Source organism: Colletotrichum tamarilloi, assembly GCF_030869305.1.
Source record: "Colletotrichum tamarilloi strain Tom-12 chromosome Unknown Scaffold_89.1, whole genome shotgun sequence".
NCBI classification, from domain to species: Eukaryota; Fungi; Ascomycota; class Sordariomycetes; order Glomerellales; family Glomerellaceae; genus Colletotrichum; species Colletotrichum tamarilloi.
The window spans coordinates 40,026-65,700 of record NW_026849472.1 but is presented as its reverse complement, the minus strand read 5'-3'; the positions used below and the strand labels follow the sequence as shown (position 1 = coordinate 65,700).

General features: G+C 41.3%; 10 protein-coding genes across 10 annotated transcripts; 9 read left to right on the top strand and 1 right to left on the bottom strand.

Annotated features, from left to right (window-relative positions):
• Positions 1 to 200: 200 nt before the first annotated feature.
• Positions 201 to 1,474, bottom strand: CTAM01_13134 (abscisic acid ABA receptor; the record flags this gene model as incomplete). The annotated part of the gene is made up of 3 exons (XM_060529139.1): positions 201 to 411; positions 473 to 924; positions 989 to 1,474. 3 exons carry the CDS (start codon positions 1,472 to 1,474, stop codon positions 201 to 203), a joined length of 1,149 nt encoding a protein of 382 aa, XP_060376283.1.
• Positions 1,475 to 3,087: 1,613 nt separating this feature from the next.
• CTAM01_13133 (uncharacterized protein) lies at positions 3,088 to 3,821 on the top strand (the record flags this gene model as incomplete). The annotated part of the gene is made up of 4 exons (XM_060529138.1): positions 3,088 to 3,171; positions 3,232 to 3,468; positions 3,525 to 3,624; positions 3,682 to 3,821. 4 exons carry the CDS (start codon positions 3,088 to 3,090, stop codon positions 3,819 to 3,821), a joined length of 561 nt encoding a protein of 186 aa, XP_060376282.1.
• A 678-nt stretch (positions 3,822 to 4,499) lies between these two features.
• CTAM01_13132 (uncharacterized protein) lies at positions 4,500 to 6,074 on the top strand (the record flags this gene model as incomplete). The annotated part of the gene is made up of 5 exons (XM_060529137.1): positions 4,500 to 4,820; positions 4,876 to 5,039; positions 5,113 to 5,548; positions 5,616 to 5,874; positions 5,941 to 6,074. The coding sequence occupies 5 exons, from the start codon at positions 4,500 to 4,502 to the stop codon at positions 6,072 to 6,074; spliced, it is 1,314 nt and encodes a 437-aa protein (XP_060376281.1).
• A 489-nt stretch (positions 6,075 to 6,563) lies between these two features.
• Positions 6,564 to 7,391, top strand: CTAM01_13131 (uncharacterized protein; the record flags this gene model as incomplete). Its single annotated transcript, XM_060529136.1, has 1 exon — positions 6,564 to 7,391. One exon carries the CDS (start codon positions 6,564 to 6,566, stop codon positions 7,389 to 7,391), a length of 828 nt encoding a protein of 275 aa, XP_060376280.1.
• A 966-nt stretch (positions 7,392 to 8,357) lies between these two features.
• On the top strand, positions 8,358 to 9,935 carry CTAM01_13130 (uncharacterized protein; the record flags this gene model as incomplete). Its single annotated transcript, XM_060529135.1, has 5 exons — positions 8,358 to 8,450; positions 8,513 to 8,583; positions 8,802 to 8,894; positions 8,956 to 9,650; positions 9,703 to 9,935. 5 exons carry the CDS (start codon positions 8,358 to 8,360, stop codon positions 9,933 to 9,935), a joined length of 1,185 nt encoding a protein of 394 aa, XP_060376279.1.
• Positions 9,936 to 10,638: 703 nt separating this feature from the next.
• On the top strand, positions 10,639 to 11,866 carry CTAM01_13129 (uncharacterized protein; the record flags this gene model as incomplete). Its single annotated transcript, XM_060529134.1, has 3 exons — positions 10,639 to 10,781; positions 10,841 to 10,866; positions 10,992 to 11,866. The coding sequence occupies 3 exons, from the start codon at positions 10,639 to 10,641 to the stop codon at positions 11,864 to 11,866; spliced, it is 1,044 nt and encodes a 347-aa protein (XP_060376278.1).
• A 705-nt stretch (positions 11,867 to 12,571) lies between these two features.
• On the top strand, positions 12,572 to 12,916 carry CTAM01_13128 (uncharacterized protein; the record flags this gene model as incomplete). The annotated part of the gene is made up of 1 exon (XM_060529133.1): positions 12,572 to 12,916. One exon carries the CDS (start codon positions 12,572 to 12,574, stop codon positions 12,914 to 12,916), a length of 345 nt encoding a protein of 114 aa, XP_060376277.1.
• An 8,514-nt stretch (positions 12,917 to 21,430) lies between these two features.
• On the top strand, positions 21,431 to 21,649 carry CTAM01_13127 (uncharacterized protein; the record flags this gene model as incomplete). The annotated part of the gene is made up of 1 exon (XM_060529132.1): positions 21,431 to 21,649. The coding sequence occupies one exon, from the start codon at positions 21,431 to 21,433 to the stop codon at positions 21,647 to 21,649; it is 219 nt and encodes a 72-aa protein (XP_060376276.1).
• A 685-nt stretch (positions 21,650 to 22,334) lies between these two features.
• Positions 22,335 to 23,040, top strand: CTAM01_13126 (CFEM domain-containing protein; the record flags this gene model as incomplete). The annotated part of the gene is made up of 2 exons (XM_060529131.1): positions 22,335 to 22,611; positions 22,724 to 23,040. 2 exons carry the CDS (start codon positions 22,335 to 22,337, stop codon positions 23,038 to 23,040), a joined length of 594 nt encoding a protein of 197 aa, XP_060376275.1.
• Positions 23,041 to 23,177: 137 nt separating this feature from the next.
• CTAM01_13125 (uncharacterized protein) lies at positions 23,178 to 23,354 on the top strand (the record flags this gene model as incomplete). Its single annotated transcript, XM_060529130.1, has 1 exon — positions 23,178 to 23,354. The coding sequence occupies one exon, from the start codon at positions 23,178 to 23,180 to the stop codon at positions 23,352 to 23,354; it is 177 nt and encodes a 58-aa protein (XP_060376274.1).
• Between the last annotated feature and the right edge of the window lie 2,321 nt (positions 23,355 to 25,675).

Here is a 25,675-nt window from a genome sequence, read left to right as displayed (position 1 = left end):
GTCGGGGTGTGACCTTCAGACGATATTCCCGTTTAACGTTCTCTTCTTCCTTAACAAAGTTCAGTCGCAACCAAAATCTCCTCTACAGCAACCTTACATGAAGTGTGCAACAACCGAAGCTGAAAAAGCTTACTGCGTGTAGTCGTTTGCACTGCCTAGAGTTGCGCCGCCCTACTCTGCATTATACGTTACTTGGACACTTACACATCAGTGTAGAGAATGAGCCCGGGAATTTCCTCTCCGCAAACCATGTATGTCCAAGCTGCGCTAGGCAGGTAGTCGAAGAACGTTGCCAGGCGCGCCCCGTCCTCAGGTGCGAAAAGCGTCCTGTCCCGCTCGCGCTCTTCCGCAACTTTGGACGGCAGCGACCAAGCCAGGAAGTGGTCCCGTTCTTTCCCCGGCGGAAAAGCCCTGTCCAAATTGTAAGTGACTGTATGAGAATCCGAACCCGAGGTTATCATGCTTTACTCACAGAGAATTACCGAGTGCTCCGTGACACAGACAAGGCTCTTTACGCAAAAGGCCTTCCTTCCAGATGAACTCTCTGCCAAGCTGAAGAGCTTTGCCAATTTTTTCCTTCAAGTCTGGGAAGAACTTCTCAAGGTGCACGAGCGAGAGAACAAACCCAGGCGCTCCATGGCAGAATTGAGTGAGACCCTCGTAGATGGTATTACCTGGGTCGTCTTTCGTCTCCCAATTACCATTTTCTCGCTGTACTTCAAGCATCCGCTTAAGTGAGCCCCGGATAATCGGGTTCTCCGCAAGCTTCGGGTCTGTCAGTATGAGTTGGGTCAAGATGCCAATGTCACCGTGGACGGCACCGATATAGCGCTTCCCGCGCCACGTCCATAAGGGCCCTGCGCCAAGTGTCTTTTCGACGATTCGGACTTTAGCGGTGTTAAGTTGACTTGCCGTTCCCGGTCTCTGATGTATGCTGTTGTCAACTTCACATTGAACATGAATAAAAACCCGCAAGTCGGACACGTACCGCGGACTCGACGGCGCGGATCATGTACAAGATACCAGCATAGCCGAAAAGCAGCTCATATGGATGGCCGTCTTTGTCGGCAAGCCTTTCCAGCACTTCTCGTAGCTTTGGCGCCTTTGATTCGTCCAGGATCGTCTGTACCGCCCAAAAGGCAGCGCTTTCGCATGCGAGGCCACAAGGCGCTGAATCTCCCGCTTCACGCTCGGCCGCGAGATATGCGGCTGCCCAATCTTGGAGTGACTGACTCTGGATTCTGATTTCGGGATGAGACTCATGGACTCTAAGCAGTAGATATGCCAAAGACGTCGGACCGCGGAAAAGGCCTCGACATTGTTCTTTCGTGTATACTTTCAGAGGGGGATGAGCTTGAATGATCTGTGTCAACAACTCTTTGACACGATCCTCTGGGTTCTTTCCGTGGCTGAACGGAGCATAACTCTCTAAAGAAGTTGGGGTTGGAATGAAGCGCGGCGTATCTGAAGACATGTCGATTTTAGATGCCTAGTAACTAGGTATGCTTGTATTTAGACTTCTTCCAAGATGCCGCCTTGATAGTTGTGCGCCGTTCAACTCTTTGTTGTGTTTGAAGAACTCTCCTCAGCATGCATCGTAGTCCTTAATGGTAGTAGTGGCTGACTCTTTCATGAAAATAAGTAACTTATCAGCTAGGCAGCAACGCGGGGATTTGGAAATGACGTCAAGCTCATGCATGTGTTTGTCAGCATTGTAGATAAGAGTAAATGTTGTCTAGAAAGTCGTGTCAAGCCTCGAATAAGTTGTTAGTTATTGACAGCCATAAATTGAGGTTCAGCCTCATCGACTAAATGTGAGGACCAAACCTAGCAATAAGTCCTCAGTGTCACATCTGCGCAGCAATTTGAGAATACTTGACTCCACTAGGATAATTGGGGGGGGGGGGGGGGTTGGACCAACCAACGGGCCATGTTATTCGAAATATCTGCAAGGGAAACTTTGAGTTGTCACCGTCTTGCGGTGTCGCTCAATGTTCAGTGTAGTCACCAGACGTCAATCATAAATGATGCCTGCCTACTTGACTCGACACGTCGTGAGTTGTGGTGGTATCCACAGTCAAGACAATTTGTATGCACTCTCTCTCCACGTCCTTTATAGAACCATTCTTCGCTGACAAAAGCGTTTACATACCTACTCACCTATACAAGGCAATGAAATATAGTTAGTGTTAAGTTTCCAGATATACATGTAGTCCCCGGTTTGCTAGAGCCTCAGGGATGCAACAGCGTGAGGAACCTTTTCTGCCGGCAACCCCCTGAAGCCTCAATTAGGAATTACATCAAAGCCTCCAAAATATAGTACCTCAAGTTGAGATGCCATGACGGTCTCGATCAGTGATACATCCTCCCACCACTCATATAGCCACAGCGTTGATCACTTTGATATGATTTTGGCTTTTCCAAAGTTCGAACGGTAAGGGTTCCATACCCGTAGCCCTTCACCGTTGCATTGGTATCATAGTCATCCTGAGAGGCTTAGTCGGGAACGGCTATGGCCCATGAGTTCCTCTTGAAAAATTCAAGACTCTCATGTTGCCGATGGTCCGCTCTCAAGTCTTGGCGTAGAGCTTTCATTGCCCTGTTTCATGCCCCTTTCTGTTTACTTGGTAGAGTGCCTCCGTTCTAATACAACTTCCGGCCCCTTTTGTTCTCCCTCTTTCCCGGGCTTCTTCAGAAAATCCCACCAATTGTCCATGCATTTTTTCTCATACTGCGGTTCCACCAAGGGGTGCAGTGGATTGCCGGTGGGTGTCGCCAACTGCCGCAGGTTAATCAACTCAAGGGCATGATTGGCGACCGCAAGCCTGTCATTAGTGGAGAATTGGCGGAAAACGGGGGCTGCCACGCGGGCAATTGATTAAACAACGGCGGAATTCTGCTTGTCGTCGATCCATCTGACACTTTAATCTTGATGTCTAAAACATGCGATTGATTTCGAGAGGGAGTCCCAAAAGACGTTTAAAGGTCTACGCTCGGAAGTTCGGCTTCGACCTCTGAGCAGCTTTGCGCACTTTGGTACCAACACAACTCCACGAACGGCATCACTCGTCCGGTTGTAACTCCACAATGTTTTTCACGCACGCCATCATTGCAGCTCTAGCTACTAGTGTCCTGGGACATGGTGTTGTTCAGACCCCAGAGCCCAGAACGGTAGGCTCCGAGACCATGTGTGTCGCGCACTGAAAGTTGGAGCTAACGAATTGGTTGCAGACTGGCGCCAAGCAGGAAGAGCTCTGCGGAGCAGCAGTGACCAAGAAGCTCGACAGCGACATCGCCGGTCCCATCGAAAACTCCCTTGCGGTGGCGGATGCCGACTACAAGTGCAACTTGTTCCAATGCCGTGGCTACCAGTACGAGGATAATGAGGACAACGTTCGCGTCGTCAAGGCCGGCGAAGTCATCCCTTTCCACATCGACCTTGTTGCTGGACACAGACCAGGACACGCCGTAAGCCAGGCCCTGCATATCAAGGAGAGAAGTGCATGTACTGACGTTGACAACAGAACATCTCCGTGATCGACCTTGCGAATAACACCATTATCGGCGAGCCGCTCATCTCGTGGTCTGACTGGCCCACCACCGACCCCGACCCGTTGGCCGACAGTAAGTGGATACAATAACCAGTTTAGTTGCGCGCGCTTCCTACTAACAAGCATGCAGCTGACTGGAACATCACCATTCCCGATACCCTTGCCTCCGCTTGCGACGTTGGTGGCAAGTGCGCGATCCAGTGGTTCTGGTACGCCGAGACGAACAAGCAGACTTACGAGAGCTGCATCGACTTCTACATTGGCGCGTAGGTTTAGATTGGTGTGAGAGACACCTCCGACGGTGTTAAGCAGACTGACGACTTCATGTTGTACATATTTTCCCCACATACTGCACCTCCCATAGACCAGTAAATACAAGCAAAGAACTTTCGTGGATACCTTCATGCTCCTGAACGCGTGACTCAGTTCGCGCTGTGTCTAATTTTACAAGGTGGAATGAGGGAATCAGGGGCGGCAGAGAAAGGAATCTGTTCTAGACTTCAATTATGCTTCCAGAAACCGGTCTCCTATCACGCGACTTCTGGTCCGAGACCATTCTGCAAAAATGTCGGAAGAACTTCCAAAGTGCGGTGCAAAGGCCAGGCTGAATCAAAAACTTCGAGTCAATTCCGGCCCGATCAAAGTCATCCGGCTATAGTCTAGCCCGCTTCTCGGTGATCCGCCGCTACAACGGACTCGTCTTCGGCCCGTAGTTAGCGCTGAGTGGGGTCCAGGGGCCGTGGAAGACCTCGGTTTCAGCCGGCCCCGCACTCAAGATGCCGACAGAGCTGCCCGAGCTCAGGTACTCTCCATCAACAACAAGAAGAAGTTCGAGAGACTGTCTACTTTATCTAAACATTTGCATCTGACCCTCAGTCGTAAATAACCCAGTTCCGACCTGCCAGATTCCCATAGTACCTTGATCACGCACGACTGCTAGCCGAAATCATGTCCCAAGTACCATTCGCAGATCCACCATGGTTGAGAGGCTTGCCCTCACCATACTTCAACGATTCACATCGCAGATTTCAAGTCGCCTGCAGAAAGTTTCTCGACGAGAACCTGCATAAGGATGCTATGGAGTGGGAGACAGCGGAAGACGTACCAACTGATTTATTCGCAAAGTTCGCCAAAGGAAACTTCCTAATTCCGGCATTGCCGGCGCCTTTACCCGTGGAATGGCTGCACAAGTTGGGTGTGACGCATATGCCTGGGGAGGTACCAGTAGAAGAATGGGACGCATTGCACACCATGATCTACTCAGATGAGGTGAATTGCCTTTCAACCTCTTCCTCCTAAGTAAGGCTGACAGGCTGGGATGCAGATGAGTCGTTCTGGGTTAGCTGGACCTCCGGGATCCTTGACCACTGGCATGGCATTCGGTGTTCCTCCTCTGCTGCACTATGCAAACGCGGAGGTACAGAATCGGTTTCTCCCTGACCTGCTGCTTGGAAGGAAAAGAACATGCATCGCGATCACTGAACCTGAGTACGTCGGCCATAGAATTTTCTGACCAATCCCACCTGTATCCTAGCTAATCTCGCCGGCTCAACGATCACAGTGCGGGATCAGACGTGGCCAACATCACTACTACGGCTGAGCTCAATGGCAACGAGTATATCATCAACGGCGCCAAGAAGTGGATAACCAATGGCGTCATGGCAGACTTCGCAACCATAGCCGTTCGCACCGGTAGTGAAGGCTCAGGAGGGAAGGGCATCTCGCTCCTTGTGGTGCCTCTTGCGAATCAACCCGGCGTGAGCAGGAGGCGCCTCAAAGTCGCTGGCCAAATTGTTGCCGGTACCTCGTATCTCGAGTTTGACGATGTCAGGGTGCCGCGGGAGAACCTCATCGGTAAAGAAAACGAGGGCATGAAGTATATCATGCACAATTTCAATCACGAGCGTATGTTCATCTCGGTGGGTGTAACGAGACAAGCTAGAGTGGCATTGAGCGCCGCATTTGAGTATTGTATGCAGCGTAGGGCGTTCGATAAGGTCTGTCTAAGTCAAGGATCCCCGAAAGCACTACGTTGAAGTTCATGACTAACTAGTAGTACTAAAGACCCTCATCGAACAGCCAGTGGTCCGTCATCGGCTAGCCAAATGTGGAGCTATACTCGAGTCACAGTATGCTTGGGTTGAATCTTTTGCATTCCAACTATCTAAGATGCCAAAGAAGACTGCAGACGAGGAGCTTGGTGGATTGACTGCCTTGTGCAAAGCCAATGCTGGCATTGTTCTCGACGAATGTGCGAGATGTGCTGTGCTGCTGTTCGGCGGCAATGGCTACACGCGTACGGGCAAGGGAGAGATTGCCGAAAGTGAGTGTCGCTACTTACTAACATACGAAGTTTTGAAGGAAGATAGGCTAACCTTGTCGCTTTCAGAAATTTACCGCGAGGTTCCTGGTGCGAGAATACCTGGTGGTAGCGAGGATGTCTTGCTGGACCTGGCTATTCGGCAATTGACGAAGCGTTTCCGTGCCGAGACCAAGAAGGATAAGACAAGGTCCAAGATCTAGATCGTCTAGTAGCCACCGAGAGAGACGCATGGTGGGATTAGAAATGCGTTAGTTCCGAGGGCGATATTCAAGATTGACGATTCTATCTCGGAACTACAATCGGAATGCAACTAATCTCTGGGCCTTCGGCAACCAATGACCAACTTGGATGGATTTTCTACATTAGTGAATCTTAAACGAAGGCAGTCAAGTTCCCAGCTCGTCTCATCTGCGACTTCGACCAGGTCCTGGATGGGGCGTCTCAGCGAGGAAGAAGAACATTGACAGTCCGAGTTTCCGCGAAACCACTAAACCGTTTTGGGATAAAAAGTGCGAGGTCTAACAACTCGACTGCGCAAATACAAGATGTCAAAAAACTGCAATCAGTCTTAGAGCCTGAAAACGCATTGCTTTACTTTAAAAAGTAAGAAGTAGTTTGTGACCCTCTTGCTGTTAATCATCATTATCATATTCCCGAGATCATTGCACAGTCATACGAAGCATTTCAAAATGATCGCATCCATAGAAACCTCCGACTTCGTGCCTGTATCGGACTGGCCTACCCTGGAAGAGCTCGTAGCGGGCTTCCAGGAGCACATTATGCCCGCGTCTTCAAAACTTGCCGGACAGACATTCGATCACATTTTTGACATGGGCCTCCGTATCTCACACCAGTTCCACGATTCAGACACGCTCACTTGGAGAATTCTCGAAGGAGACCAAGCCGGCGTCACGGGTGATGCCGAGTACAAAGCATATGAAGTCCGAAGCGGCATCTACTTTGTCGACTTCTACAAACCCGACTATAAGGAACAAGTCAGCTTGATTCTCGACACTACGACAGGTCAGGCGATCGCCTGCGTCTCCGGCTTCAGTGACCAAACCAACGAGCGCAGAACATGGACCAAGTTTTCAAACGCCACCAAGAACGAGGGCACTAACGTCAAAGCCTACGAAGCTACCGAGGAGCTCATCGGCAAGCACATTCTGTATCGCTACACCCCTCGCGATGCTTACGAGCACATCTATCTCAACAGAGACACCCTCGCGTGGCACTGCCTCAGCGGCACCGAGAAGGGCCTAGCAGACGCAGAGCTTTGCAAGATGCTGAAGCTCAGTGACAGCCTGTACCTGTTGTTTTGGACGGAAACGGTCATGCCCGTTGAGTCTGTGGTCGTTGTTGATTTGCGCGAAATGCGCTCAACCGGGCGATTTTTCTGTTGGGACCCCAAGCCCCAGCGTGAGGTCCATGTGCGATTTGGGTCGTATGCTACAATTCTAGCAGAGACTGACCCCAACAAGGTTCTTGCTAAGCCAGTCTTGCATGGAAGGCTGTGAGACAGAGAGCAATCTTCTGGGGGTATACAGATTTTAGTATAGTCAAGAAATCATTTCAGGCAAATATGATCAACACACTCTTCAAGCATCAGGCCTGGTCGGCGCTTGTCATCTGGTTCTTCGTTGCCCTTTGAGTCGTTCCTCCAGTCTGAACCATTTCTCTGAGTCCATGCTTCCCGCCGTCTTCAATGGCAGTCAGAGTTCTGAATTCTGTATAGTTCCGAGGTGGATGTTTTCAGATCATAAGTTGGTTCGATAGCGCGAGTAACTCTGCCAGCAGCGTTGAAGTTAGAATCCCTCCACCTAAGGTCCCCATGACGTTAAGATAGGTCGCCCTAGAAGTCTGGAATCTGGAAAGGCACACAGGACTGCGGAAATTCACCGGCAATAATGACTGCCAGGTCTTCACTATTAGAGAGCCTCAACTAGCAGACAGCTGAGGCGTCTTGCAGGGGTTCGATATTAGTTTCTCGCGGCCTACGGGTAACTGGGAAAGAGGTACGGAATGCGTTGACTTCAGTCTTTCCGAGACAAGACACCTTGAAAGCGGCATCACAGCCAGTCCAGAATTTTGGTTCGCTTTAGTATTGTGGTAGTACATGTAGTTCTACCTTAGGTCGGAGGCGGGTCGCACATTCATGTGTTGTTATCTTCGCAATCCCCGCTCCGATCTCCTTGTTAGCTTGATTGCGGGGTGCATGATCCCTTGCAGCTCGCACTTTTATTCCATTTGGGGCGTAGCGTCGGTCGTCCACCACCATAGACACTATCATCTACCTGGCACGTCTAGAGAGTGTCAATCAGTGCGAAGATAAGCCAGATTCCGAAAGAAAAACTACATGTAATTCGGTCAGCATCCTACATAGTTCCTGATTTAAATGTTGCTCTGAAGAGAATGGCTTGCGACTGCTCATGTGACGTTACGAAACCTCTTGAAGCTGTTTTGAACCGCTACCCAACGCTACCATGACCTCAAAATCGGTTTCTGAGAAGCAAAGCATGCCGACAGGCACAGGAGGGGAGGATCAAACACAGACCGGATATGCTCAAGAGGTTAAGGTAGGCGTTTCTTTATCATTTGCGAACGTCGCATGTAGATGACCATGCTCATCTCACTGCAGCGAAACTTTTCACCCACAGCAATCCTGGCAACATGTGTATCATTGATGGCAACCTGGGAAGCTCTGTGCAGGTATGAAATATCCTCAGTCTTGGTCCAGGCATATCTAATATCCGCTCCGGCAGCACCATGGCAACAGGGCTTATTAATGGAGGACCGGCCTCACTAGTTTATGGGGCCATCATTGCATTCATCGGATCTTTATGCTCCGCCATGTCTTTGGCAGAGCTGGCGTCTATGTAGGGATGCCCGGGCAGTCGCTCAACGAATCTCTTTGACCATTCGTATAGTCACCCTACAGCAGGAGGCCAGTATCACTTTGTCGCCTATTTAAGCCCCGGGAGGAGAGGACCGGTCAACAGCTGGTTTGCAGGATATATCACGTAAGAATGAGACTTCAAAGCAAAGCAACTTGTACACGAGCTTACTCGAACTGCTATGCAGTACTCTAGGATGGGTCGCGTTAGCCGGCAGCGCACCGTTCCTCGCCGGGACCCAAATACAGGGCCTTCTCATACTCAACTACCCCGACTCGTATACTTCCGAGAGGTGGCATGGGACTCTGCTCTACTGGGCTATCTTATTGGGATCTGCGCTAGTATGCATTTTCTGCAGTAACATTCTTCCGCTGCTGGAGAAGATTACCATGACGTTGCACGTCGGCTTCTATCTGGTCATCCTCATCGTAATGGCTGTGGTGTCGCCGACAAAGCACTCGGCTTCCTTCGTATTCGCGACATTCGAGAATAATTCGGGTTGGTCAAACGACGGTATAGCATGGTGTATAGGCCTCTTGAGCTGCTGCTACGTTTTGGCGGGATACGATGGGGCCACCCATCTCAGCGAAGAGATGGAGAACGCGCAGGTCGGCGTGCCTCGAGCAATGGTTGGCTGTGTGATCATTAACGGTGCTCTCGGCTTCACATTCTTGATCACGCTGTTGTTCTGCATGGGCGACATTGAATCGGCACTCAACTCGACAACCGGGTTTCCCATCATCCAGATTTTTTACAACATCACTGGATCTCTGGCGGCAGCCAATGCACTTACGGCTGCGGTGACGATCATGGCCATCGTATCGACTATTCCACTGATAACTTCTGCTGCGCGTGTAATGTGGGCTTTTGCAAGAGATCAAGGTAAGTGCATATTGGTACTCCTACGCTATGAAAGCTAATCTCAGCACACTAGGACTCCCATTCTCCCGAGTCCTGTCCAAGGTCGAGCGGAAACGCGGGATCCCCACTAGTGCCATTGTCGTCACAACCTGTCTACTCGTTCTCCTTGGACTCATCAACATCGGCTCCACAACGGCCTTCAATGCCGTCCTCTCTCTCGCAGTTGTAAGCCTTCAAGCTTCATATCTATTCCCGATCATCCTCGTGCTGTGGTGTAGAATCTTCTGTCCGGAGACTCTGATATAGGGGCCTTGGCGCCTCGGACCGGCCGGAGTGGCAGTTAATGCGGCCGCCGTGTGCTATCTGGTTTTCACATGCGTATTCCTCATTCTTCCTCCTTTTCAACCCGTTACCGCCCTCAACATGAACTACGCGCCAGTTGTTCTTGGTGCAGCTTTGCTATTCGGTGCAGTTTATTGGCTGTTACGGGCGAGGAAGAGGTATGTTGGGCCTCTGACGGAGCTGCATGTAATGAATGGCTGTGATACTGTTTGAGTCTAGCATTTGGTTTCTTGGTAGAAGAAAGTCAGAGTTTATTTCTCAAATCAACTATCACCATTGTTTTGAACTGAGCCAACTCCTATGATTTGGAAATATACGTCCATTCTCCTGTCTCGACCCAACGTGATTGGTTTACTCTCATGAGGTTCGCCCTTTTTGAGCAATGGAACCTCTCGGGTTTGCTAGTCACCAAGGAGGATTAATGAAGCTGCAATGCAGTCCACAAGAGTCAAGGCAACGCCCGACCAATCGGATCATCTTTGATAACTTGTCTAGTAAGCCATCAACTTCTAGCACAGCCCATCTATTGCGCGAGCCCGAGTCGTGTCTGGTGCTGGTTGATAAGCTAGATTACCACAGCCAATCGGAAAGCACTCGCGACGCGGAATTGACGAGACACTTATCAGTCCCAGAGCCCCGCCCCGCATGCTTGTTCGGCAGTGCAGGCATGCACCACACACAGTCCCGGAGAACCAACCTGTTCCTATCGACAACGTTGATCCTGTCAGTCAAGCTGTCGTATCATCATCCGGAATCGCGCGATCATGAGCAGCAGCTCATCTCAACATTCCCGAAGAATCAAGTCCAGAAGTCAGTGCCAATAATCCTACTCTTCGGGCTCTCGGGAGACTAACCTTCACCACGATCAGGTGGCTGCGTTCGCTGCAAGCGCCGAGTAAGCCGTATACAATGTTCAATGAACTTGCATCACCTAATGTTGGTAATTCTTAAAGAGAATCAAATGCGACGAGGCGGAGCCTAGTTGTCTACGATGTGTAAAGTCAGGTATCGATTGCCCAGGATATGCTAAAGCATTGAAATGGTCAACAAAATACGAGAGCAGCCCACGCACGTCTTTCAGTGTCAACAAATCTCATCGTAGCTCCCCTGGCTGGTTTGAGGAGGAGGTTCGGAACGTTTCGCGGGCGATTTCTCACATCTCACCCGAGCATCAGACAACTGTTGAACCACCGACCATGTCGACATCAAGATCCCGAGCGCAAGGTTCTATCACGAGCTCTGTGGTCACGGTAATTCGGAGGGGAGTGCTTCTTGTTCAAGCTCCATCTTCGACAACTACATCCGACTACGAAGACCACAATCTTGTTGATGTCCAGTCACCTGTGAGCGTTTCAAACTTCATCAGAAGGGGTTCAGCTCCAGAAGATGCCACTTCATCGCCCACAGACATTTGGTACAATCGCGCATCAGAGTTCCATGCCGATGGCATGCTCTGTGAGGGATATGCTGACAGCACTCTACTCCTTTATGAACCTCTTGATCAGATCTCCCTCCTTTTGCACCATTACTTTTCGCTCGTTTGTCCAATAAGCTCGTCATTCGACTCCAGCCAGAGTCCTTTTCGATCAAATGTCCTGGAAATGATGGTAGGCTCACGCCTACTCTTTCTTTGCGTCATGAACATGTCCGCCTCCCACTTCCATAGAGACGACTGCACCTCGACCACGCCTCTAAGCTTCCAGACCGAGGCAATCTCCGAGATCTCAACAGAGCTGTGCAAGATCAACAATTCTGCAATGGTCAACTCTGGCGAGACGACCATTGACCAAACATTGTCTTTATTGTCGTTACCGTATCCTGTGAAGGATGAAGTGCTGCTAGGCATAATCCTGCTCGGAATGACCTCGGTAAGCCCCATGCCCATTTCAAGGTGATTGAACAGAACTGACAGCAATGTCAAGAGTTGGCATAATCCCTCATCACTCGGCCTATTCCACATCCATGGGTCTCGACAGCTCTTTGAATCCTGGACCAAATTTCAAGGACCGGACTGTCCTTCAAAGTTAATCATCATGACCCAGAGTCAAACTTTTCTCGTTTCATCGATGGTGTACTGGGAAGTGCTCGTCTCTTTCCTTGTTGATCAACTGGCCGACTCACTTTCTTACCTTGATCCTTTCCTCGAAATCGACATGATACCCCCTTCATGTGTCTGTCCCTGGACCGGTGTTGGGACTTCGGTGTTCATTTACTTGGCGAAAGTTGGTTCGCTTGTACGAAGGAAAAGATCACTCACGCGCGCCATGTTGTCAAACAAAATCAAAGCGTTCGAAAAAGTGGCGCATGGGAATCTCCTTGACGAAGCTTCTTTGTTAGAAGATCAAATCCGCAGAAGCAAGCTCCCTAGGTTGTCATCCATTGAGGACACCGGCGATATCAAGGCTCCACCCATTCACTTCCTTCAACTTGCCCACTGTTACCAGCTGAGTGGCTGTTTGGAACTGTACCGCGCCTTTCCGGAACTGGCCAAAGCTCGTCTGGAGTCGGATCCAGCAATTCGTATACCTTGTGATGGGATAGACAGACCGTCACAGCTGTTACTGAAGCTTGCTTTTGACATCTTGAATACCCTCGAAACCATGCCGGACGACTCTCGGACCATCGCAACGCAGACTCTGGTATTCACTATCGCCGGCTCAGTACTTGGTAAAATCATAGTAGCGGATGAGGGCCAATTCACGTCAGAACAGTACACTTTTAATTGTAGTATCGAGCGATGGAGAAAATTTGTCCTCCAGAGATTGTCCCGGACCTACCAAATCATTGGCCTACACACCATACAGCGTGCCATGACCCTTCTTGTCAAGGTATGGTCGCGCATGGACCGGGGAGACATAATGATTGATCCGGAATTGAGGATTGTCGGCCATGTCCACTGGATAGATGTCATCGAGGAAGAAGGGCTGGAGACGCTCCTTGGTTGAGCTTTATCACACATTCGTTATGATAGTGCGGTCGCATGCATGCGCAGATCTATCGTTGCATGTGACTACAGAGAGTTGCAAAGAAGCATAAGTTCGGCTTCCGATCAAATCCCAGATATACTCTTGATCTAATCGAAACAATAACAGAGTCATAGATACCTCCAAAAACTTTACCAAGTCTAAGTACCCTGTTATCGAAGAAAGTAAATTTTTTTTAAGTTACAAGTACGATACTCTAACAAGTTACAGTCGGGAAAAAACACGTTTTCTAAGGCATAGATTAGTAGCCTGGCAGTATAATAAAATTAATAACTATTAGATTAGAAGTTTAATTTAACTATAGTATACGGCTAACTACGCAAGGGCCAATTAGGGGGCCCTATTTATAATTATTATAGCTAGCCTAACTTACGGTTAGAACCTTTTTTTTATACTTACGCAGAAATTTATATAGTTTAATTAATCTCTTTATTAACCTATAGTTTAAACTAACTACTTTATAATAATAATACTAATACTAATTAATAATTAAATTCTATTATTATAAATTAATAAAATATTTTATTATATAAAAAAGACGATTTTTTAATACTATATAAAATAAGAGATTTATATTAAGTAACCTTATAAAAATAAATAAAAAAAGAGGTAATTCTTAAATATTATACGAAATTAAATAATTATAGCCCTTTACTACTTATAAAAAGTTAATTTTTACTATATTAAACTATATTAATTAATAAAACCGCTTAAATAACTAATCTTTTACTATTATTTTAAATAGTTTTTTTACTAAATAACTTTTCTATAACTAGCCCGTAATTAAAAATTAATTAGCTAAATTAGTAAAAAAAAATACTTACGTAGTAACTACTTACTTAATTAATTAGCGTAACGAACGAGTTTAGTAATATAATATAAAAAAGTATTACGTAATTAAAAAAAGGGATTTTTAAATATAAATATTTTTAATAAGCGTAATAAGAAATTATATAAGAGTTATTAAATTAAAAAATCTATAATATATAAAAAGGCCTAATATTATAAAGATTTTATAAATATAATTTTAAAACTTACGATCTAAATAATCTCTTTATAACCCTCTTAATTACCCCCCGAGTATTACTTAAGAATATAATATAAAAAATAATCTAATAAAAGAAGAAAAAATTTAGAGATCTTAATAATATTAAATTAAAAATATTATAAATTTTAGAAATTAACTTAAAAAAAAATTATTTTAAAATAGTTTTATAACCTCTTATTAAAATTATAATTAGCTTAAAAAAAGGCTAAAAAAATATAGCTCTAAGGGAAAAAAAAAGAATTTTTTAAAAGGCTATTAAAAAGCTCTTTTTTTATACTAAGCTCTTAGTACGATATTACTAATTTTAAAAAATTAATTAAGTAATAAAAAAGATTATTAATAAGTAATAATTACTTAATAGTAATTAAATTATAAAAAAAGACTATTTAAAAAATATAAAATAGGGTATTAAGAAGCTATAAAAAAAAAGACCTTTAAAATAATTAACTTTATTTAGTATAAGTAACGAAGTAATAAGCATTTTTAATAAGTTTTTTAAGTCCTCGATTTTATAAAAAAGAGAGCTTAATTTTATTAACCGTACTTAATAGCTTATTTAGTTTTTAATAACCTATTTAGCTCTTTTACGAGCTACTTAGCGTCTATTTTTAACTATTCTTTTAAAATACTGCTTTAAAAAAATAGGTTAAGGAAAAAAGTAATTTAAAAATTATAAAGAGTACGAGGCTTAAAAAGTTAAAAATATAAAAAATAGTAAAAATTAGTAATTAATAAAGATCCTAAGACTAATTATTATATCTTTTTATAATAATATAAACGTTTACTATTATTATTAAAAAAGGAGCTACTAAAGCTTACTTTTTTATATTAAGTAAAAAAAAAGATCTTAGTAAGTATAATAATTAGTAATTTAAAAAGGTAGTAGTAATTATTAAAAATAATAAAAATAAGAATAGTAATAAAATAATAAAAAAAAGCGGGAATTACTTAAACCCTAATAAATTCGTTAGGTAATAAAAGTACGGATTTATTATAGTTAGTATATAAATTAAATATATCTTTATTAAAATTAAATACGTTAGTAATTATTAATATGGGTATAAGCTAAAGTACGACCCTTAGTAAATTAAGGTAAAAAAAAAAAAAAAAAAACCTAATTTTAAATAAAATCCTAATCCCTTATAAATAAGTAAATATTAACTTAGACTATTAGGGGACGTAAATATATAAAATTATAAATTAGCTTAATAATAAGTAAATTAACGTAGTATTAATCTATTTAACTAAAGTTTACGAAAAAAAGGGGCTATAAGGGCAACCCCTATTTTATAAAATCGTAAATAACCTTAGTTACTAGCTAGATAAATAGTTCGTAAGTATAAGCTTAAGAATTATAAAAGTAATTAATAAATTCTTCTATAAATAAGGGGTATTACTAACGTAATTATAATTATAAAAACTATATAAAATCCTAATAGTAATAATTATAAAAAAGGAATTTATATTATAAAACTAGGTATAGGTTAATAGAGCGTATAATTACTTTAACGAATTTAAAAAAAGGGTAAATAACCTAGATTTCCTTCTTATAATTACTAATAGTAATCTATTATTATAAAAGGATATATAAAAATAAAATATAATACTAAATATATAATAATTAATAATTCTATTTATTTCGATCTATAGCTCGTTGCCGTTATTAATATAAAATTCGGTACTAATTAGCTAATAAAAAAAAATAGACGATTTAAAATTATTAATAATACGTAATAATATAAGGATCGTATATAAATATTAAAAATATAATAGTAAATATAAAGTAATTTATAAACCTTAAAAAAATCTTTTTAAAAAAAAAATTATATTCTAAAGAGAAGTACGAAGTCTTATAAAAAACCCTAATAATATTTTATAACTATTACGAAAAAGTCGGAATTAAGGAATACTAATATTATTTAGTAATTAATATTATACTCGTAAATAAAGCCTCTAATTATTATTACGAAGCGGTACATAATTTTAATTAAAACGACTTTTTTAGTATTATTAATATAATCCGAAGTTACTTCGAGACTTATAATAAAAATCTAGAGCTCCTATCTAAGCTATAAGTAATTTCTTTTATATTTATAATTAGAATAATAAAAAAGAAATCGTAAATAGAAATCCTAGAAGAGCTTATTAATTAAATTAATAAGCTAGTAAAAACCTAGCTAAATAAGGGGATTAATAAGTAAAAAGTTAGATATTTTTATATCGTAATTTAGTACGTATTAAAAATAAAAATAACCCTATACTAAGCGCTTAAAAACTATAAAATGCTTTATTTAAAGCTAAAATCTAGCTTTAATATTAAAGCGAAAATATTATATTAAACTTATTTTTAAAAATATAACGGCCCTTACTAATAATATTAGGTTAACTAAATATATAATAAGGAAAAAAAAAAACTAGGTATAGTAATCGCTAATAAAGAGGCCTAAATTCGTTAAATAAATAAAGATTTAACTTATAAATAGGGTAATAAAAAAATAATATTTTATTTATAAAAAGGACGGATATTAGTTAAGTAACTATTTTAAAAAAGAGTATATTAAATTATATAAATAATATAAAAAGTCGAGGGTAATAAATAATAAAACTAGCCCTCGTTAATTTAGCTAATTCCTCGTTATATATAAGGGTAAATCTAGGGGTATAGAACTTAGTAATAGTAGCTAAAATAGCGGTTTAAAATATTTACCCCCCCTAAAAAATTTAAAAAACAAAGAAAATCTCGCCCCCTATACTAACGAATTAAATTATAATAAAATTAATAATATTAACTACTTATTTTTTATACTATTAGCTTTTAGAAAATATACGAAGCTAAATAAATAAAAAGTAATAAAAACTCTTAATAAATAAGCTTTTATTTATAAATAGTAAAAAAAGGTCCCTTAGATAACGGATATAAAAATAAATAAAAAGATAAATCTAATAGTATAAAATTCTATTTTTTTAATACTTAAAAAAAAAATACTACTTTTATTAATATTAAAAAAGAAAAATAGTACTAAGTAATTCTAAGAGTAGCTAGAGGGGTCCTTTTTATACTACCGAGATTATTTAAAGATTAAGCTCGTATAAGTATTCTATATAAATAAAAAATATAACCTAAATAATTTCTATAAAATTATTTTAAATACTAAAGTATTATAATAGTTAATAAGAAAAAAGGGGTAATTCTAAGTACTATAAAAAATCGCGCTAGTAATATTTAATACGTTAATAATAAGTATTATAAAAATTAGCTTTAGCCTAAATAAAAAAATCGTCGCCTTAAATATAATAAAAATAAAAACGTACTTTAAAATAATAACTTTTTATATTCTACTTATTAATACCCTGTTTCTCTTATATTTAAAAAATATAGATTAACTAGGTATTATATTCGATAATATAAAAAATAGAATCTTTAGTAATAAGTACTTCGAAATAGTTAAACGATAATAAGGGTACGCGTTTATAAAGCTTATTAATAATACAAAGTTAATTAATTACTTAATAAAAAATAAGCTTAAATAACTATATTAAAAATTCGGATACTTATTAATTATAAGGCTATATAACCTCTTAAAATAGTTAAATAATAAAAATATTAAAATAGGGGCGCTAGAGTAATTAATAAAAGTATACTATTAATACTAAATAAATATATAAAGCCCACGCAGATTTAAATTTAAATTACGTAATAAGCTCAACTTTAATTAAAAATCGTCGTTAATATCTTTTATTTAAATAGTTAACCGGTTCTATATATAATCGACGAGGCTATATTATTTTAAATAGGGTAATTCCTCTAGGATTTATAAATAAAAATAGTATAAGTAGCTTTATAAAAAAGCTAAATTAATATATATTAAGGATTACTAAATAGTATTAAAACTAACGCTAATACGAGTTTTAAATTAATAAAATTTAAAAAAAATACGATAGCTTATAGTATATAATTAAAAATCGTACTTATAAAAGTATACTATAATATTAAAAAAATAAAAAGAGCACACTAGTAGCTAAAAAGGGCGTTTAGAATTATTAAAAAAGAAAATCCTAATTTTATTAATAATAAATACCTCTAAATAATACTTAAATACTATAATAATACTATAAAACTTAATAGTCTTATACTAATGCTATTAATATTTAAAATATACTTAAAGACGACTTTAGCCTCGCTACTATTATTAAATATAAACTAACGAGCCTAAGTAGTTAAAAAAGTAATATAAGTACTACGTAAAGTAAATATAAAAAAGTAAGTTAATAAAGTAATTACTACGTACAATAAGCCCAATATAGGGGCTAATATAAATATACCTCTAAATTTAAATATATAAGTTTAGCGCGAAATTACTTAGTAATAAGCTAAGTTATATAAATTAATTTTTATTAATAAGTACTTTTATATAGTTATAAAAGATCGTAACTAGTTACTTAAAATATTAATTACCGTAATTAGACTATATTATATAGATCCTATTAAAATAATTTCTAATTTATAAAAAAAAAAAGAGCTAAGGGAAACTATATAACTAATTATAAAAGTATAGGAAATTATCTTTAATAAAATCGTTATAGTAGTATTAATAAATAATAAAAAAAAGGAAATTACTAAAAAGGTATTAATATTACTAACGAAACGTTATAAAAAACTACGATAATAAGCCCTAACGTAGTAATTTATTATTAATAACGAGGTAATTAATACTTTTTATATAATAAAAAAAAACCGATTTCGAGTTAGTAATTAAATTATATAAAAAAAGTATTATTATAACTATTAAAAAGCTATATAAGGGATTAGATCTTATTAAAATAAATACTTTACGTAATTAAGGGGTCTATTAATTTATCCTCTATAACCCCGAAAAATATAAAAATCTCTATATATTTAAATCGTAAATAATATATAAAATTAAAAAAAAAAGAATACCCTAACTGTACGAGAAATCTAAGTATATAATTTAGGGGTATAGTAACGTTAAAAAAGCGACGCTACTTACTTAATTACTTATAATATAGTGCTATAATTAATAATTAATAATAGTATTAATAGTATTATTATAAAAAAAGGGATACGAAATTTAGAGCTATAATATTACTTAGGCCTATATTTAATCGGCTATAGGGCTTATAAGAAAAATCCTAGCCTATTTATTAAAAGAAATAGTTAATAAGTACTTAAAAAGTACGATTATTAAAGTACTTAAACTATTATATAGGCTTATAAAATCGGGTACTTATTAATAAGCTATATACTACGATTTTTATATTAATTAATTATTAATAATTATATCTACGTACGACCCGTACTTATTAATTTTTAAATAAAAAGGTAAATAATTTAAAATTATTAGAATATAAACTAACGATATATTAGGCCTATTTAATATTAACTTTATAAAAAAAGAGAATAAGGAGCTTTAAAAAGCGGGCTTCGTAATAAAACTAAAAGAGGTCCTTATAATAAATAACTTATTAATATTTAATAATAAAATTCTTATAATTAAAAAAGAAACTATTATCTTTTAGTAAAAGGGGTAGAGTAAAAAAATTACCTTTATTAACTTAAACGTAATTAATATTAAAAAATAATATAAAACTAAGCTTACGTAAGGGATATATATTATAAATATATATTAATTCGAAGTAATTTTTAATTATACTAAAGTAGTATAAGCTATAAAACTAAATAAATAAAATATTAAAGTACTTAATAAACGGCTTAAGTAATAATAGATAAATTTTAATTAAGGCCTCGTTTACTACTTAATTAACCTCGCTATTAGTAAACTTTACGTTTTTATTAATAAGTTATTTACGAATAATAACGACTTTATTTCGTAATTAAAATATATTATTATCTTAGCTAACGAGAGTATAAGTAAGAGCGAATTTACTATATATAGTAATATAATCTATTACTCGTTAATTAAAAATAAATAAGTAACGAGAAATATTTTAGTATTAAAAGTTTATAATATAATTAATAGTATTAACCTTATTTACGTAATTTTAACGACGCTAAAGAAGATTATTAATTAACTTAACTTTTTACTAATTTTAATAATTATCTATACTAATTCCTACTTATTATATAAATACCTCGTTAAATTAAGAATAATAAAAAAAAAGAGGCTTATAATTAATATTATAATTTTTAAATAATTATATAAAAAACGCGAGATTTTTAAAATACGTTAAATTAATAAGGACGATAACTTTATTAACGCTTTTATAAAAATAGTACTTAATAAGGGGTTAAAGTAATTCGTAAATAATAAAAAAGTTAATATATAAATAAAAAAATAAGTTATATAAAAAAAATAAAAAAAAGGGGGAAAAAGAGACGATTTAGTAAACGGGCCCGAGGTTAAATTATACCTCTAACCGTAATAAATGAATTAATAAAAAAAAAAGTTAGTATTAAATTAAAAATATAATTTAACCGTAGTATATAGCTAATTATATAGGGGCTAATTAGGGGGCCCTATTTATAATTATTATAGCTAGCCTAACCTATAGTTAAAACCTCTTTTTTATACTTACGTAAAAATTCATATAGTTTAATTAATCTCTTCGTTAACCCACGGTTCGAACCAACTACCCTATAATAGTAATACTAACAGTAACATCGGCTAGGAAGCCTGCAGACTGGAGATGATAAAGTACAGGCAACCTTAGCCTATGATAGGCCAGGTACATGCAACCATCTTCGTCTAATTTCCGAAGTCTCTCGGGAAATCCAGACTTTTCAGAAGAATCTTGGAAGACGGAAAAGACGTGACATTACAAGCCGTTTCAATCTCTCCGTCCAATCCACGCACACGGGCTGATCTAATGTCTCGCTTATGCCATCTTTTAAGTATTTACGCAATTGCGCCTTCAATCCCTACTAACGATGTCGAACTGTTTGCTTAATGATCTCCTCCAACCGATTGACGTTGTGGTAGCAGCATGTCTTAGCAGTCTGTTAGTGGCTCATGCGATATTACCAACAGTTGGCTGCGTTTGTGAGGCCTAGCACTAGCAGAAAGGAACTTAAGTAAGCCACCGGCGAACCTTTTCCAACGGCCTGGGCGGTCAATTGATGTAAGTAAGTGTCTAGAAGCCTCGATTGGCTCGCCACCTCGAAGCAGCATCCTCATCCGCCTCGTCCGTCAAGATCTCTGTTACGGGGAACGGTGCCACCATCTCGCCCTAATACGAGATGCAAAATCACAATCAAATGTTTGTCGCGTGCGTCTTCTGCCAGCCTCGGTCCATTCATGGTGGATTCAGCCAGCCAGCTTATCACCTGCACATCAAATCACATCGCCAGGGTGTTGTCTAGCCCAACCCCTGTCACCAAGCTCCCAACTTGATATAGCGCGAGGCCAGCGCCTCTTCCTGGTCGGACCAGCGTCCAAGACTTGGGCAAAATGGCTCGTCCATCCCAACGGCCAAGTCAATCATCAGACAAACGATTCGTCCGCGCCCCAGGTCAAAAGCTTAAAAGAGCAAAACCTGCGACTTTGCCGTACGCAGTAGTGCCAGGGCCCAAAGGATCAGCGCCATCCCCCCTCGGGCATCCCTGTCGATTCCCCCGCGTCTTGCCCCATATCGGAAGGCATCGCCGTCCCCAGACCCCCCGGGGTTGACTGCGGGGGAAAGTGGATGAGGAGAAGTCGGCCGAGTAAGATAGCGCAATGAAAGAATGACAACTACCTTACCTTACTAAGTGAAAATTTTTGGTGCGCTGGAGTGTGTGTGTGCGCTGGTGTGGGTGACATCCCTCTCCACCTGCGTCGTATTAGTGATGATATTCCCATTTACGGCTCGACGGACATGACCTCATGCCGACCAGCCGCCAGTTGGGAGCACAGCAGCCCACATGTGAAAGCGAAAACCTGTGAGGGAAATTAGATAGCTCCCGAGGAAGCTAGCTGAGCTGCAACGTGCAGCTGAAGGAAGCCCAGGCTTGCTGGTCTAGAGCTCATGGCTTTCAGTCGTGGGTAGTGTTTATCGCGAGGTAGGTGACAAAAGAACAAACGTGATTGTCGGTTGTTGCCTTTTCTATGTCCCCGTTCCCACTCCCACCCTCTCCCCCATGCAGGGTTTTCCTACAGTCTCCCTCCACAAAGGAAGCTTGTTCCCCCATTCTCCCTTTCTCCTGCATGTATCCGGGCCACCCAGGAACGAATTGGACGCTCCATCTCCATGTTCAACAAGACTCCTTGAAGCACTCCTCGTTTCACCATCTCCCAATTCGACCAAACTTCACAATCGCTTAAACCAAACAGTACTCGGTCAAGAAGAGTACAGAAACATATCGTGTCATATATCATGATGAAAAAGAACTTCACTCGTCTCGTCGCCGGCGCGGTGTTGCTGGCGGGCGGCGTGGCGGCGGCGGAAAACTGCGCGAGCGTCGCCGTCACAGCTATTCCTTCCTGCGCGCAAAGCTGTTTTCTCGACGGCGCGTCTTTTGTAGGATGCGATAGCCTCGATTTCTCATGTCAATGTGGACAAGAAGCGGCTCTATACGCCGCCATTGAGCCCTGTGTTGCGACGGGCTGTCCTGCCGCGTCGTTCCAGGCTGTTATCAACGGAGCTTCATCCGGTAAGTTCCTCCTTTACCCATGAACATTCGATCATAAGTATCTATCATCATGACTTGTTGGTCATCATGCGGCAATCAATCTTTGTTGGACAGAAAGGCTGACAAGACCAAGTTTGTGGTTGTGTTGGCGCAGGTGCTGTTGGTGGTTCAACAGTATCCGGGTCCTTCGTCTCAGCCATCTCGGGCTCTTCGTTCGCTTCATCGCCTGCGACCGCAACAGCCACGGCGTCTGGAGGTGCTGGTGGTGGTTCAGCGTCTGCGTCGGCAACGCAAGGCGGTGGCGGCGGAGACACATGGAACCCCCTCCCGACGAGCCCTCCGTTCTCAACGTCGTCGCCCGTCAATGCTGCAGGTCGCCAGTCTGACTCAAGTCTCGCTATGCTCATCGCCTTTGTCGGAGTGGCGGTAGCTGCTGCGGTTGCACAATGAGTCGAACTTAGCTTGGAGGCAAGATCAATCTGGAAAGGATTGATGACTTCGCTGATAATGTTTTGGCCTGGCGGTGGATACCACGGCGGTCGGCTTTTTGCATCATTACTCCTTCTTCAGAACACCACTTTTACATCATGACTTATGGACGGATATACCCAGAGGCCGGCGACCTACATACTCAGCCCGACTCTTCTTCTACCGACGATCTCACGCGACACAGTCAATTCAAAGCCAGCTTTCTCACAGGAAAGTCAATGACCAGGGCGGGGCGCTCCCATCTTACAACTACACACGATCACTTAGGTCTGTGAGCCATACGTGGTCGTCTGTAGTTTGTATCTTGGATGGGGGCGCTGGTTTGGAGGACGACATTGTCGAAGATGGGGTTAGTTGTTTAATCCTAATTATAGAACATTTACGCATTGAGCTCGAGCTCGAGCAATCTAGTTGCTTGGCTGATGCCTATGCTTGAGCAGGTCAAATTTGATCACGGCGATGAACAATGATAAAATGACACTCCTTTGATAGTATCTCGCACTTACATCCGCGAAAGTTCGTCCTTGCTCACTCGTCGATCAATTTGAAATTCCTTGGCCTAAGCCGTCCCTGTGCCGATTTAGTTCGACATACAGACCTCATCAATCATGGGGTGGGGTGCAATTGTATTGGACGCATGAAGACCCCATAGCTGGATAAGAATTGTAACAAGGGCGTCCTCACTTTGTGAATCTTGGATCGATTAGTCCCTATATTGTACACTTACAAGTCAGATAACTCGTTGTGGAATGTCAATTGAAGGGCGACTTCATGTGGGCTGACAGTGGCGGGAATATTACATGGCAAGCTTTCCTCAAGCTAGGCAAAGGGCAGCCGTTGTTTTCTTGATGCTGGAGATAAGGATGGTAAAGACAGTTGTTTACATAAGTATGCTTATGAAGGGCCGCGACAGATCGGACTTGAGCAATTATATAGCTTGAGTTAGGATGACAAGCTCTCGTGTTTGCACGTTATAAAGACCAAGCATGCTAACCCTATGTGGGCAATTCAAACAAGCTTGACCACTCATGGGCCGCGAAAGGGGTCGTATTGCTGCGAGGGCCTTCCAGCGGGCCGAGGCGACTAAGGTGACGACGGCTCTGTCAAAGATCCCCCGAAACTCCGTCTCTCTTAGTTCGGTCACTGGCAAAGCGTTCAGCTCTTGAGAGAATCTATCTACTCATCGACGTACCCATATATATATCTATGCCAATCTTCGAGTGCTGACAGCCTACGGAAAATTGAACCCAGTTGGATGGTCTCCAGTGGAATGATCCTCCGCAGTGTCTCGGCAATGTCTGAGTGATTTACTCGCTTTCTGCGTCACGGTTATAGGTCTAGAAACACGGGCTCTGAGTCTAAGCTTAGTGACATATCAGCGATCCGTTTTTGAGAAGCATGTCGGCAACGGAGACCGAACTCTAGCCAACAGAATGACAAACACCTCGCTCTTTGAAATGACCCCATCGAGTATTACCTTCAGGACGCAGAACTTTGAAAATGAAATGTTGACTAATCGCAAATTCGATGGTGATTTTGCCAGTAGCTTCTATATTTACCTCAGCTCTCCGAGACTTCCACTCAATTCAAGCCCGTAGGGCAGGTGGCTTGCTGTAAGACTGAGAGTTTGGCGTCCTCAAAGCGTTTTTCAAGCCTTTTTTTTCAGGGAAATTCATCAACTGGGGAGTCTGTCAAAGGCTGTTCAGGCGTGGGCCTATGGTCTCAAATCGGGAAGAAACTAACTCAGCTAAGTTGATATAAACATTTGTACTATTTTATACTTCTCACTACGAATGCGCTTTCCCCACGGGGTCAGATGCGAGATAACAAGCTCTATCCTCCATCTTACGCGATTGCCGGATGCACGGATGTCAAGTACAGATGCGGGGACGCGGGGTCGGGAAGAGCTTAGTATGTACTCGCACGGGGGAGCACTCTTACGGCCCGGAGCCGATCGGGGAGATTATAAGTCCAACGGAGGCCCCGCACATGCACCGACCGACATGGGGCTTTCGCATTCGCAAAGCTGCGTCCACATTGCGCCCGCCGGGGGTGTTGTTTTCCGGGCCCCGTATCGTCCTAGAGATCGTCGTCCGATCTCATGATCGCGTCTAAAGCGAGATCAACAGCCGAGGCAACTTGGAAAGCTAGGTCAATGCGTGGGGGCAATGGGGTTGTTCTTGAGACACTAGTATTCTCTCCGCACCCGCGGACGCCCGTAGGAGAGAGAGAGGTGAAGTCACACGTAGAGTTACAATGACAACTAGACGGTCTAAACCCACATAATTGACAACTCAGTTGTGTGAGGTGGGTTCATGCAGTGCTTTCCTTGGCCATGCCTATTCCCCTCACCATCGACTTCCTATTTGCATGTATGAATCATGGCCCTTTGACATAGTATGCACCACACACGGGGTCTTCCATAGAGGAACGGAGGCCGAACGAACACGCCGATACCCCGAGCTCCCTCTGTTCTCCCGTTCGTGCGACGGGCTGCTTGGTAAAACAAGTCGAGAAACACATTGGACGCAGGTTTCTAGGTTTCATCCCATCTCGCAAGCCTCGGCAACTCTGCGTTTCTGTGACACTGAATTAG